At 39.2% G+C, this 14,909-nt stretch overlaps 1 protein-coding gene across 1 annotated transcript in view; it reads left to right on the forward strand.

Moving 5' to 3' along the window:
- The first annotated feature begins 1,177 nt into the window (after positions 1-1,177).
- The window catches only part of DYRK1A_1 (Dual specificity tyrosine-phosphorylation-regulated kinase 1A), a 36,789-nt gene continuing 23,057 nt past the window's right edge, over positions 1,178-14,909 (forward strand). The window contains exons 1-4 of the mRNA XM_051209250.1: positions 1,178-1,247; positions 4,477-6,110; positions 8,243-8,747; positions 13,899-14,585. Of these exons, the coding sequence (XP_051074693.1) occupies positions 4,659-6,110; positions 8,243-8,747; positions 13,899-14,585 (2,644 nt within the window). The 5' untranslated portion in view covers positions 1,178-1,247; positions 4,477-4,658. The remainder of the gene's footprint in view (positions 1,248-4,476; positions 6,111-8,242; positions 8,748-13,898; positions 14,586-14,909) is intronic.

Here is a 14,909-nt window from a genome sequence, read left to right on the forward strand (position 1 = left end):
ATGTCCTAGTGGGGTCCCCCAGGGCTCAGTACTAGGGCCTCTTCTCTTCTTGATCTACATAAATGATCTTCCTCAACAGGTAACGTCAGACTTACTACTTTTTGCCGACGACGTGAAACTTTGGAGAGAGATACGCAACCAAGACGATACACAGGCACTTCAGGAGGATCTGACGCGACTTCAAAGTTGGGCGGACGATAACGGACTTACCTTTAACACTTCAAAGTGTAAAGTAGTCCATCTGCGACATGTCGCAAACTACAGTTACAACTTAGGAAACTCCTCTCTAGTAGTATCCCAAGTCGAAAAAGATTTAGGAGTCCTGGTGCCCCATGACTTAAAGTCTTACGCTAACTGTGACAAAAATGCCTTCCGAGCAAACCTTGCACTGGTAACGTTGAAGCGCATTTTTGGACAGTTTGACGGACGAACTTTCCATACAATCTTCAATAGTTTCATCCGTCCCCATTTAGAGTACGGAAACATAGTACTCCCCCCCTCACTCCATAAGGACAAGGTCACTTTGGAGCGTATCCAACGGCGAGCCACGAAATCAGTTCGAGGACTCAAATCTAAGCCTTACGAAGAACTCCTCCGTTCACTAGACCTTTACCTACTAGAATATAGGCGTCTTAGAGGTGATTTACTAATGGCTTATAGTATTCTTAACACTTCTGGACATCCTCTTAAACACCTACTTAAGCTTAGTTCGAATAATAATCTAAGGGGTAACACCCAGAAACTGGAAACACAACATAGCAAGACGGAATGTAGACACAACTTCTACTCCTTAAGAGTTGTCAAAAGCTGGAATTCGCTGCCGGCCGAGCTAGTCCAAGCGACTTCTCAAGAGGCGACTTGACCTATTCTTAAGGACCAAGGACAGCATCACATTATGATTTACCAATTTCTTTTCCTTTTTTATTGTTAACATACCTAGGTTCCTGCCTGGAGGATTTGGTGATCCCCTGCTACTAGACACGGAAGCCTGTTAAGCGAAAGCTTCTTCTATTCCGTCCACAACCATTTGAACCATTTGAACCATTTGAGGACGAAGCTAGTTCCTCCGTTGTACTATTCCGGAAATTCACTACAACCCTTAGTAATCTGGATGTTCTGTCCAGTTGTCTGACGTTCATTTTCATCTGAATTAGGCTCAGTATGTTCCAATGGCCGCTTTGTACTTTGCGCGCACATTTCGTTTTATGGCCCACTTGGTCGGTCGAAGTATTTTGCATTTTATCGTAGTACGTAAATGAGAATTCTCGGTTTCATTGTTTTCCATTTTGAAGACCTACCTGAGTCTTATATATTTTCTGGGGTTTTATCATTTTCAGACTTGTTTGATGCAAATATCATAATGGAAATAATATATTACTCAGGACGAGGAATTTTATAAAATTCTGTTTACCGGTCTCAGTAGTTTCTTTGAATATCTGGTTTTTCGTAAGCAAAAGTTCCTGTCATCCTCCACATTTGTATTCAGAGACAAAAATACTACAATGATTCTCACTATTCTTCAAAATCAAACGAGTATTTGTTTTGTTTTTTGGGTCATTTTGCTTATATTTCCTGGATGGCAGTCATATCCCTTAAAAAGTAGTGGATGAAGATTCATGTTCGCATAACATTCAAACACGAGATTATTCCCAAGAAACTTGGTTCTCTTCCATTTCCAGTTCTGGATTCACAGTCTAAATCATCAATGGATGGTTAGTATTTCTTCGTATGAATTCAATGAGACTTGTGCGGTTTCTTGAGAATATTGGTAACCCCGAATCGCTCCACTCGGAATAGTATGAATCTTGTCTTCCGTACTGCTGTTTAGTTTAAACAAGTTTAGCATTTGATATAGTAAAGTGGTACCAGTTTAGTTAGCGTAAAGTGACCGATACAGTTGTGAAAGTGATTTCCGAATTAAAAAGATAGGGACGTAGTACCCTTGCTAATTCAGTAACCGGATCTTGTGAGTCAATGCGACCGTTCTACAAGATTAACTTTATTATCTACTACTAAATCACCTCACCTCAAAACACGTTTAACAGTCGAGTCTATGCAATTCATTCTCTGTTCTATTTGATACATGGTACAGTGGCTTAGTTTTTAAAACACGACTCATGCACCTGTTTATAGGTTCTTCAATTACTAGACTGCTCTACTTGCTGTCGAACGTAAATAGTTGCATTCTGGTTAATTTTCAAATATCACATATGAGATCTTTTCGATTTGCTTTTTCAGGTTTTATTTTACTGACATACGTTCTATGACTCGAAATCTATTCTCGTAGCCCTGCAAGCATGGTAGTAAAATGTACGAATCGCAGCTAGTTTGCCGTTTAAATGAACCACATAATAAAATTGATTATTTATTTTTAAGATAACATATAAGGTTCAAACGATTCCTTATTTCATTAGAAAGAAATGGAATTACTTACGAAACTCAAGTATTGTTAAAGCCGTTAGCGTATGAGTCATTATTGGTAACCAGATTACTGTTTGCAGCATCCCAGTACTATGAAAAATTTTGTGAACACATAATTGTCAAATACTCGGTGAGATATGATAGTTGAGCCTATGTACTTGATTTCTTTCTTATTCGAGAATCCCTTTTGCTGTTTAACTATTGGGTCGTAGACTCTGGCTACAAACTACCTATTTTACTTCATTACATAATGTGATTTAAAGCCAAGTTCGTAATTTGCGCTGAGCTACATAAACACTGTCACTCGGCAGTCCCTACCACGTCGGACTTCCGTTATTATTTATTTAAACACAGACATTGGTAAAAAGGTGAACCGAATACATATGCACCACATAAGTCACTTGATTTGTGAGTGGGCTGTGATACTGCCCAGGTGCCAAAATCGATGCACGTGATTTTCTTAGAGGGTCGCATCCCGACCCTTTGACCTGAAGGTCTAATCCGCATGGCAGTAGAGCGATGTAAGGAGATGCAGTCCTATCGTAGCCGGTCACCAACAATGGGTTCATACACCATTTGTTCCCTTAGAACCTTGGAGCCCACATGCACCAGTTGTTTGGAATCAGAGTTTTCTGACCCCCGTAGGTGCATCCTACGTATTCACTAACCCGGATAAAGCGCTGGACATTCGCTTTTCGTTCTCTCAATCTCGTAAGCAACACCCCCTCGAGAAGGCAGTAAGTGGGACTTCCATGGCATTGGTACGTGGTCATTTGAGAGCATTTCGAGAGAGAGAGAGGGCTGACTCCGCACTCTCGACCGTACCAGGTTACTTCCTTACATCCCCACTCGTGAATTCTTACAGTTAGCTGGTCACAGACAAAGTAAAATCGGATTCCTCAGGCCAATATTGTTCTTAGGCAAGGTTGAGAGCTCCTAAACCTGAAAACCCAGTAATCCTAAATTAATTCCGTTTTATAACCTACCATCTCCAGCGCCACATTTCTTAAATTATCCGCGGGATAGTCGTGGTGGTTATGTCTCAAACGACATGGCAGCATCAGCTGCAGGGACTTAGTTGTATTTAATCTTTATCTCCCTCCAAATCCCAAGTTTCATTAATATATTCTGAAAATTAACAGTTTCTTAATATTCTGAAAATGATTGCATAATGTGTACTGACATTACCCCATACTTTTTTTACCCCTGATTCTTTCCATTCCCCTCTCCCAACACTCAATATTTCGTTTTTCCTTACCGTAGTTATCATTTCGGCTCCTTTTGGTTCTCCTCCTGTTAATTTATTCCCACTGTTTTGGTATAAAGTGTGGCTAATCGATCCAGTTGATGAGGTTGTGAACCTTCATCGACTGAGATGGATGTGCCACGTGTAACGTTGCATGAACACCGATTACCACGACGCACAATGGTGACTAGTGTTGGGGATGGTTGGAAGAAAGTTAGTGGCGGCCAAACCAAAATGTGGCATCAGTCCTTGAAGTCACTAACTTCTAGTCTGAGCCACGTTGGCAGATGCAGACTACTTGGTTGGGGTCCGCGTGACTATCGTAACCATTGGTTGGAGACTCTGTGTGACATGACTCAGAATCGATCACATTGGTGTAGGTTTATACACTCTTTGTCTTCCTTTAAACTATGAGATAAAAATGGCTCCATATCTTTCTTTCTACATACTAAATCTTTCTTCCTGTACTATGTCCTTATATGGAATCTTTCTTTTATATATTACCACCACTGAATTAACTACTTCTATGAATTTGGTGTTCATCTTGTTGTGCTAATGAGGTATGGCAACCTGGACCGATGCATATATGTGCCTTGTCCTACGTTTTAGTTGACTGACTCGTTCCAATGAGCATCGTCCAGTTGAGGTTGCGATAGACTTAACAACTAAACTAAATACAAACTCCGTGACCATATTTTTCATGTTAGTTTTCGTATTTTCATGTCCAAACTTTGAAGCTATTTTAACTTTAATGAATATCACATGGATGTCCGCAGGTTTTCCTACATACTGTTTTTCATTTGTTGTAGGTTTATTTACTCAGAGATGTTACTAATTTACATTCAAATTCTTAAGTAATGTTAGACAGAATATGACATTTGTCTTACATAGAAATCGTCTCTGAATATTTCAAGATAATATGATTCTCCCAAATCAAACCGGGATGCAACACTTCTGGAGCTGGTAGATATCAAATTGGCATAAAAATTAAATGCATCTATGTCAAACAAAAGCAACACTTAGACCAACCCAGCCAACAAAGTCGTGTGAATCTCAGTATAGCTGCCCCGCACCATGTGATGGTATTTTGCATAATGCAGATAACCTTACTAATTCTTCGGATAATAATTTTTTGAGTTCTTCTACAAAAGATCCCTCCAGCAATTCTAATATTGATGACTCCATGAATGAGGTTCAAAGTCATCTTTCCATCCTAGGGTCAAATAATCAAATCCGATCACTTCCAAAGGAAGAGAAAGAGCAGTCTGATGTCATTAAGAAACTGGTTGATTCTGGAAGTCAAATGAGCGATTTGACTTTACAATGTATGGATAATTATTACGATGATGAAGATGACGATGCCTTGTTAGCAAGAGAGTTCAGTCAACAACCTGTAGGATTTGAGGGTAGTCCAGGTGATTGTGAATCGGGAGATTATGATATTGGAACATTTTCCCTTACTTCAGTTGATGGTAGAGCCGTCAAAGAAGAGTCCATTCCTCTTTTTGCACGTTACCGACCCTCTCCACCTCCTCCACTTTCCAGAGGACAAATACTATTTTCTCCTAACTTACGTAATCAGTCGTTAGAAGTTTCAGAGCAACCGTCAAGGTTTATCAGTTCGGAGTGTCTTCCACCACAGATCAAAGGGTATTCTCAACTTCAAATGAGTGATTTAGAAACTGTCGACGATGATAACCCATCTAGTCACAGATGGTTCTCTGAGGATGAAGCTGGTGACGTAAACCAAACTTTATATCATCGTGTTATGGAGGAACCTTCACCTTTTGTTGGTTTGTCTACAACGTTGTCCCCTATTGCACTCACGTTGGACACGGGTGTTATAACTTCTTCGTCACTCTCTTTGTCTTCAGCTTTATCCAGAGTAGCTGCAGATGACCAAGTTTCACTTCGACTTACCACTTCATCTAGTACAAGAAATAGTGCTAGTACTAATCCTGTTAATAGTCCACCTTTACAAGCTTCAACATCATCTTCATATGGTCAACTTAGTCAGCCTATTTGTGATAGCCGACCACTTACCTCAGTTACTTATAATTCAGACCCAGTAATTTCTTCTTGTTCCAAAATAACTTTCTCTCATATCCCAGATGACCCTTCTATTAGCGCTCGTCAAAGATTAATGGGAGCGTCCGCTGCAGCAGCTATCTTGGCTGCATCAGCATATGCTGCGCAAAACTACCCTGCGAAACTGAACAACTACAAAGACATGGTCAATTTAAAGGAGCAGGATGTGATTCATTTACGTCAGTTACCACAACACTCAGCATTAATTAATGACCTTTGTCTAAATTCACCACTTTTACAAATCCAATCAAGCTCACACACTGCAATGTCTTCTCTCAGACGCCGTGATCCTTGGTCCATTCCTTTAAGAAAAATGTCTGTAAATCTAATACAAACGTACAAGCACATAAACGAGGTAATGTTTAAATGGCTATGTTTTACTATATCACACGCGAGCAAATTTTACTATCGTACGTCTTGTAAATTACTACTGCTCTTTTTTATAGCGTCAACATCACTTTTCTTAAACATATGGGATTGGTTACTAAGCTATCAGTTTAGAATTGATGTCTAACTAAAATTAATAAAAATTTTAGCTTCTCTCCACTACTATATATGTTCAGATAGTTCTCAGTCACCTAGTTGATTAGATTTAAAATGTGGTATTGCAAAGACGCATTATTCACGGCACATATTCTATCCACGCTCTTTGAGGAGCCTGGTGCTCCGCCACATACCTGATAGCGTATATCAGTCACAATAAATTTGACCTGGTCATGTATATATGCGCAACCAAATGATATTCCAGTTTAGAGATTTATTTAGGGAATGTATACTAGAGTTTGAAATGATTATTTAATAGCGAAATCCTAAATTGGTCTTTGATGGTCATCGTCATATAAGGAAACCTAAAATTCTCTAGACCTTCAAATCTCTCAGAACCAGCCTACGTTAGAACTGTGACTGTTACGAAAGTTTTTAGGGTCGCTGTAAAGTTAATGCACAACTGAACAAATGGTCTTCACAAACTGATAGTAGTCACCACTTAGAAGACAGTCAATCATCTATCAGTAGGGATCAAACTAAGCATACGAGTCATGTGTCCTGTCAAACATGCAATATTTTTTCCGTTTGTAAGAGAACAATGTGAGTGAACAGATTTTTTGTGTAACAAATTCAGTTTCTAAAACTATATTACTGAATCACGTACTAATTAAACTAGGATATATTTTGTATCCTATTAGTGCGTAATTATAATAACAGTACAAACTCATTGAATCAAAATATTAACTAAACATGTAAATCGTTTTAAGAAATCTTTACATTAACGTTGGACGGTGTTTGTTACTCACTAAACAGTTCGTCATCAGGATTTCCGGTATTATAGTCCATTCACTAGCACAACTATAATACACAAGAGACTGTACTCTCTGAATAAGCTTCATGTTAGTGACTTTTGATTAATTTATTTATGGAGAAGTAAAGTATCTTCGTGTGCAATTCAACCGAAGCGGAAGTTAGGATGGATTGTTTTGTTGACCCAATCGGGTTGTAACTTTTGAAACACTTGTCTTTGTACGGGCAGAAGGTAGTCATTAAGATATTTCTCCCCAAATCCCAACATATGTAGTTATACTTTCAGGATGTAGTGAAAAGTGGAACTAGAAAACCAGTCTTTGTTCTTCCCCACGAACTTTCGATATGTCTAGCAACTTTTTTGTTACAATATAAACGAAAATGAAGACCTAGACATTACCGAAAAAGTTGCACATCATTTACATAAACTTAAAATGTTTAGACTACGGATTTTTTCAGTATATCGTTAACAATACTACATTGTTTCCAAATTTATATATGGAAATAGATTCGTGTCTGGCTAGACAACTGGGATTCTAGTCCCTAGACCATTTGGATTCATTATATCAGGAGAAACTGGCTAGCTAACTACCAATACTGTACAGCCGCGATTTCAGTCTTAAATGAGCTTTTCATCGCTTGCGTACTTTTCTAAAAAGAAAACAAGACATTACATTTGCAGTCAAACACTAGTGAAACCCGATAAACGTCTAATTTATGAACTTTGCTGTTACACCCTCATAAAAGAAAATGGATTTTTAAGAGATTATCATCAAACCTTTCACATAAAAGTCTTATCCATAAGACAGCGAGAACATGTTCACATAAACCAGTAATTAGAACAGATACATGCATCATATCTCCTTCAGGATCCACAAATTAATGTTTCCCACCACTATTGAATCGGTTTCTCTGCTCTTTTAAGTAAACCTATGCATGTCATCTCTGTATATAAGCGCCACCCGTTCACTTTTGTAACGAATATTCCCAACTATTTAAAGGTATTAAGTTAGGATCCTATTCTCAAGACACGAGCTCGGAATCTTATGAGGCTATTTTGAAAAAAATAGCAAGCTTTTAACCCTCAATCGTACCGTTTTATTCGCATGGTCATATCCGGTTGAATTTCATTGTAGTTCATTATCATTCAACCGTTGGTTACCATGCTTATATGTTATCACTTGTTTTTAGGTGTACTATCGTAAGAAGCGACGACTTCGCGAACAACAGCGTCAAACAAATGAAGCTTCTGCTACAGTTCCTGAAGTACCTTACCTTCAAAAAGTTCGCTCACCTGAAAATGATCTATTGCTTGGTGATCACCTGGATTCATTTTGGAGGATGGCGGATAGTAGTGAAGCGTGTATCAAAACACAACCAATGTATGACCATGGCACTTTGGGTGGTATTACTAGGACCACAGAACACCAATCATTTTCTTCAGGTGTTTCAGTTCAACATAGTTCTACAACTTCTAACAATGCTATGAACGTGCCCACAAATTACAATGTAGGTTCAGCTGTTCAGTCACAAACGTTTCCATGCAACAATTCTGTTGTGTCTTCCAAAAGCTCGCCTCACCCTCGACATCGGGCCGTGCCGAATGTACTTCGAATGAATTCAAATCAAATAGTACAACCTTATCTATATGATTCAACCACGTTAAATGGAGTAACAAATCGTTTTTCTACACTAGGTAATTAATATCAATTTTTATTTACTCATAACTATTCTATGTATAACGGTGTTGTCTAATAACTTGTTTTTCATATACTTTGAGATCTGAAGGTTACTTATGATACAGCAATCAACCATGATTTCGTTCTTTCTCGAACTGTAAAAATGGAAAGGTATTCCAAAAAGCTACCCTCTGCAGTAAAGGAACACTCAGGTGAAAGGAAACCAATTTATTGTTTAACGCAAAATCACACAGTGGCTTAGTAAAATATTAAAATTATATATCAAATATATCATTTGCACATCTTTGCGTTGTCTTTCACACACTCCATTGTTCCTCTAGTTCTATTGTTATTTCGATTGTTCTCAGATTTCCTTCCTGTTGTCTTCATTGCAATCTTCTGCCACCAGGCATTCCACTTTCGATTGGTACTACATACGGCTCATATTTGTCAATATAAGTAGCATGCACCCACTGTCGTCAAATAATTTGAATGAGAAATTATCACAAGTCTCTCAGATCTTAGCGCGATTGAAAGAGCTATAGCTAATCTAAAGCGAAGGAAGCAGCGGACCTGGCGGATTAACTCCGGAGACCGTTGAAGATAGTGGTTCACTTTTAGCAGCCAAGGTGATCGAGATACAGGCTAGAGTTTGGGAGCTGCCCACAATTCCATCGGATTGGTTTTGATCTCTGGTCGTCTCCGTTTGTAAGAAGAGGACAAAAATCCTCTTCTGATAACCATAAAGCAATCATTGTGACTAATATACTGTCTGAAATAATAACCTTTATAATCATCCAATACATAACTAGTTGCAAAGAGCAAACCCATAAAAATCAGACTTGGCTTATGCCGGACCGGTAATGTATTAACCAGATATCCATTTTTCGTTAGGTTTTAAAATACAGTCATATTTACCGACATGCGACTATGGCTTTTCTTCTTGATCTTAAGGCAGCATGCAACCCTTTTGACCGAGATGTTTTTTGAAACTGTTTATGATTAAAGGGGTTACCAAATAAGTACATAAACCTCGTAAGAATCTCAGCTCAGACACTATTGATCGAGTCCGAATTCATCGGTAAACTGTCAGTTGGTGTTTTTTTAGGGTTTCCCATGTGTATATTACAAGGTAGTCCTATATGTATCACTTGATTGTTGTGAAACATGGTCTATGAAAGTATAAAAGACACGTAGGGTGCAACCTTTCGATCACATATATCTTCGAAGCATTGTTTGTTTATTTTGGGATAGCCGTGTGAGTAATATTGAGGTTAGGCATACGGTACTAGACAAATGTAGGAGATCGGTTGAAGGGGGTGTATGGACCTTCATCGACAAAGGGGATTTGAACATGTGTTACGCATATCTAACCACTGCCTACCTCAATGCACTATGTCTACTGCTATAGAAACATGCTGTTGTACGAAGATATGAAGTTATTGACTGTTAGTCTAAGCCGTTGTTGCTGCCTTAAAGTGGTGGTCGGGCTTGCCTATCGTGATGAAGCAACCGAGCTATACTGACTGGAACAACCGTCCCTCAAGGTCTTACCATGCCAGACAGGTCGGTTGAAGAAGGGTAAGACTAAAAGCAACAAATCGAAGGTCCGAAGGCGAAGTCGTACTGCTGACTGTACAAAGGTGTGACGGCAGTGAGGTGTTTCTTTCAGACAACCAGCATAACAGCGATCCTGCCTTCCCACAAGGAGAGGTGGGGTTAGAAAAGGTCAACCCTAAATATTCAACACTTCGCCTTATCCCACGGATATCCGTCTCCGACGGTATTTATTATTTATTTATTTGAACACATAAATATTGGTACAAGAGGGCACCAAATATATATGCGCCACACAACAAGGTCTCAACAAGTACGGAGCTAACACGGAAATTACTCGCAGAAATATCGTGTGTGGCCGACTTCAAGCAGTTGTCCCTTGGGCACTGCGGTCACGCTCTCAGGTCACTAAGACCACCTCCAATCCAATTTCCTTTTCAGGTACCCCCAAAAGAACCCTTCCACGGTGTGAGCAACTGGGAAGTGATAACCGCCCTCATACCTCTAACAGCACCCAAGACCACTGTATTCATAATCAACCTCAGTCTTCACTTCCTATTATTCCTCCTACATCGACTTTCAACCCTAAACTTCCTCCTTCGGCATTCTCCTCAAGTGTCACCATAGCCAACGATTCTAGTGCTAAAAACTCTGTCCCAGGTCTACTGAAACCTCGCTCCAAACTACACATTGGAGCTTTCAACGTACGCACTCTATGTCAAATCGGTCAGCAGGCTTCCTTGGCTAAAACCCTAGAGTCTCTTTCCATTGATGTATGCTGTGTCTCCGAAACACGCATACAAGATCCTAGTGTGGTCATTCACTTGACCTCACCTCGGCAAAACAGAGAGCCGACGAGATGCAGATAGCTAAACGTTCAGACATAGTACTCGTAACAGGTGACTTTAATGCCCAGGTAGGTAGCTTAAACCAAACAGAAAGACATTTATGTGGGCATTTTGGTATTCCGGCTCAGCGAATAGATAATGGTGATCGTCTGCTGCAATTATGCTCAGACAATCGTTTATTTTTAGCAAACACTAATTTTGAGAATAAGGAGAGACGTCTAACGTGGCGACCCCTGCACCAAACCAACGATGGACTCAAATAGACCATATTGCCATCAGTCATCGTTGGAGAGGGTCGATAGAAGGTTGTCGCTCATTCTGGAATACCTGCTTGGACTCCGACCATGCTCTAATACGGGCACGCTTCTGCTTGTGCCTCACTGGACGCAGAAAAGTTGCACTAAAAGGACCCATTAGAATTGAATTGAGTGACGAGAAAACCAAAAGTAGGTTCCAGGAACAACTGAGGTCACACTTAGGTAGTTCTGAAAACGAGGCTGACCCAGATGTTGCTTGTAAAAATATACAATCAGCTGTGGAGATAGCAGTGACATCTGTTAGTGACTTAAACCAAAGTGTTACAAAACACCAATGGATTTCCTCTAAGTCTATTGCATTGATGGATTCTCGTAAACTCATCCCATCAGGCTCTGAACACGATGAAGAGCGAAAACAAATCAGATCTAGGTTAGGCAAAAGTCTAAGGAATGACCGTGAGAAGTGGTGGGCAATGAAAGCCAAATAGATGGAATAGGTGGCGGCTATAGGGAACACAAGACAGCTCTACAGACCAATAAAAGAAATTGGAATTAATAATTCAAGTGTGAGTGAGACTATGTCGGAAAAAGATGACACTCTTATCTGCTCCCAGTTTAGACGTTTAGAACGATGGGCGGAACATTTTAAGGAGCAGTTCATCTGGCCTTTGGCTACTCTACAACTACCCATCATTCACAAACAGCCTGAATGGAACATTGAAGTAGGTCTCCCGACTCTTGCTGAAGTTCAAAAGGCTATAGTTAATCTGAAACGAGGAAGGGCAGCTGGTCCAGATGGATTAGCGTCAGAAGTGTTTAAGGATGGTGGTCCAATTTTAGCGATTAGGTTGACTAATATTTTAGCTAAGATCTGGGAGTTAGACGTAATCCCATCTTACTGGTCACAATCACTTATCGTCCCAATACATGAGAAAGGGTCAAAATCATCCTGTGATAACCATAAAGGGATTAGTTTAACAAATATAATATCTAAAATACTAGCCTCGATAATTATCAGACGCCTAACTAAGACTCGTGAACTGCAAACACGAGAGAATCAAGCTGGCTTCAGACTTGGTCGTGGCTGCATCGACCACATATTCACCATTCGTCAGGTTCTAGAACACAGGCATACTTATCGGCGTCCGACAATGGTGATCTTTCTTGACTTAAAAGCAGCATTTGGCTCTGTAGACCGCGAGATTCTATGGCAGTGTCTGTCATTGAAAGGTGTACCTTAGAAGTACATAAACCTTGTAAAGGCTCTTTACTCGAACACTACTAGTCGAGTCAGGGCTTATGGCGAACTGTCATCTACTTTTGCAACCTCAAGTGGTGTCCGTCAAGGCTGTCCACTTGGTTGGGGTCCGCGTGACTTTCGTAACCAATGGTTGGAGACTGTGACATGACTCAAAACCGATCACAATAGCGTAGGTGTATACACTTTGTCTTCCTTCAAACTATGAGATTAAAATCGCTTCATATCTTTCTACATACTAGATCTTTCTTCCTGTACTATGTCCTTATATGGGATCTTTCTTTTATATATTACCACCACTGAATTAACTACTTCTATGAATTTGGTGTTCATCTTGTTGTGTTAATGAGGTATGGCAACCTGGACCGATGCATATATGTGGCTAGTCCCACGTTGCAACTGACTGACTGAGCTGTTTTGGTAAGTTTGGGGTACCACGTTGGAGTCCATATGGTAAGCACGATCAGTGCTTCGAGAATTTGGTAGCATAGGTCAACGTAGTTCTCAATGGCTCAAATTCATTCACTTCATTTTCTGTCTTGAATTTCAGTATTTCTTCGTATATATACCTTTTCACTGTTCCTTCAAACCATATTCTCAAAATTTAGACTTTATTGGTCATTACCAAGGTTATACCTGGTAATTTCAAATAAAATGAACACTGAGTAAGATGGTGATAGTAAAATAATGATGTAGTTGTGGTATCACAGTGTAGAAATTAGAATTTTTGACTTTTCATGACCTAGTGTAAACCGCTTCGGAGTAAAATAAAGAATCCGGTTGTTTATTTACTCTGAAGAAATGCCTTACACTGTCACAAAACGTCAGAAATTTCTTTGGTGTTTTTGTTATTGATACCACATTATTCTGATCCCTCGTTATTTTCATCTCGTCGTCTCAATGTGGTATGGGAACTTGAGCCAACTCACATCTGTCTCAGACTGTATTTGTGATGTCTATCTGCGAAAAAGCCGCAGTTTTTGACCATATTTTTCAATAACTTTGAAGGGAATAATCAAACCAGCAACACAACATATATCCGTATACATACTGGATGTCTGAAAGTGCTAAATACTAACTATAATGTCCTATTTCGAATTGAAATTTGAGTTCTAATATTCTTAATGTAAATTGAACCCAACAATCGTTTCCTTAAAAGTAGTGAATAAAAATGTTTTCTTAGTTTCATTTGTTTATAAAATTACACTTTCATACAATTCACAAAGCCCAATTATCTCTTTCTTTTAGATATTTCTGAGTCTATCTATGACACCGGTAATTCAAAAGTAGACTCAAGATTCATGCCTGTTACCCTCAATAATGTTTGGCTACCAACAAGCAGTTCCGGTGCAACTGCAACACATATTTCTAGACCACTCCTACTAGAAAGTGGGGAGTCGGTAGTTCGTGACCAAAGAGACCCACGTGGTTCTACTAACCAGAGAGATACTGAGCCACATTCCACACATTTGCAACACATATTCCCATATCAATCTTTTCTGCCGTCAAAGACAGACTTTCCCACTTATATGGAGCAAAATCCATTGTCTCTAGACAACAACATTCGTTCAGAAAACTCATCTCAAATCCCTCTGTGTCTTTTGTCAACAACAGAAGCTAGGAATACCAGTATAACCACCACCGAAGGATTTTATCAGAATCAATTCAATTTAGATATTACGAAACCAATCAATCCACATCATTCAATTTCTTTCCCGGTTGGAAATTTCAGTTCCTCGAATTGTACACATAACAATAGTTTCAGATCATCAACATGTTATTATAATTTAACACCGCTTGATTCAATATCCCCGACTAATAGTCGAATATCTGGGATGTTTTTAAATACGCATCAACATACTGCAAATACGTGTCCTATTAGTCATAGTCAAAATAATTTGGTGTCAACTTCTGTAACTTCACCGTCATATATGTGTATGTCTAAAACTAGATTCATAATTTACGTGTTATGATTTTATGTCAATATTCATTTTATGCGAATCCAAAAGTCTTTTAGATTTGTAGCACTTCTTGCTGAAGTATTAATAAGAGTCAGCTTAAATAAAGTTGGGTCGAAAACAATGAAGAGTTCTATGTCAATATGTGCTTTTGAGCTGTTTTTTTTTATCGTGGAATATACATCCGATCTCTGGTGTCTTCAGATCACTACTTACATCCAGTATAGCGATCGAGCCTACAATACTGTAGGTTTGTACATTATTTCAGGTAAGAGAGGAATGACATGTTTCGAGTTAGCTA

The sequence above is a fragment of the Schistosoma haematobium genome, chromosome 1 (assembly GCF_000699445.3).
Source record: "Schistosoma haematobium chromosome 1, whole genome shotgun sequence".
Classification (NCBI taxonomy): Eukaryota; Metazoa; Platyhelminthes; class Trematoda; order Strigeidida; family Schistosomatidae; genus Schistosoma; species Schistosoma haematobium.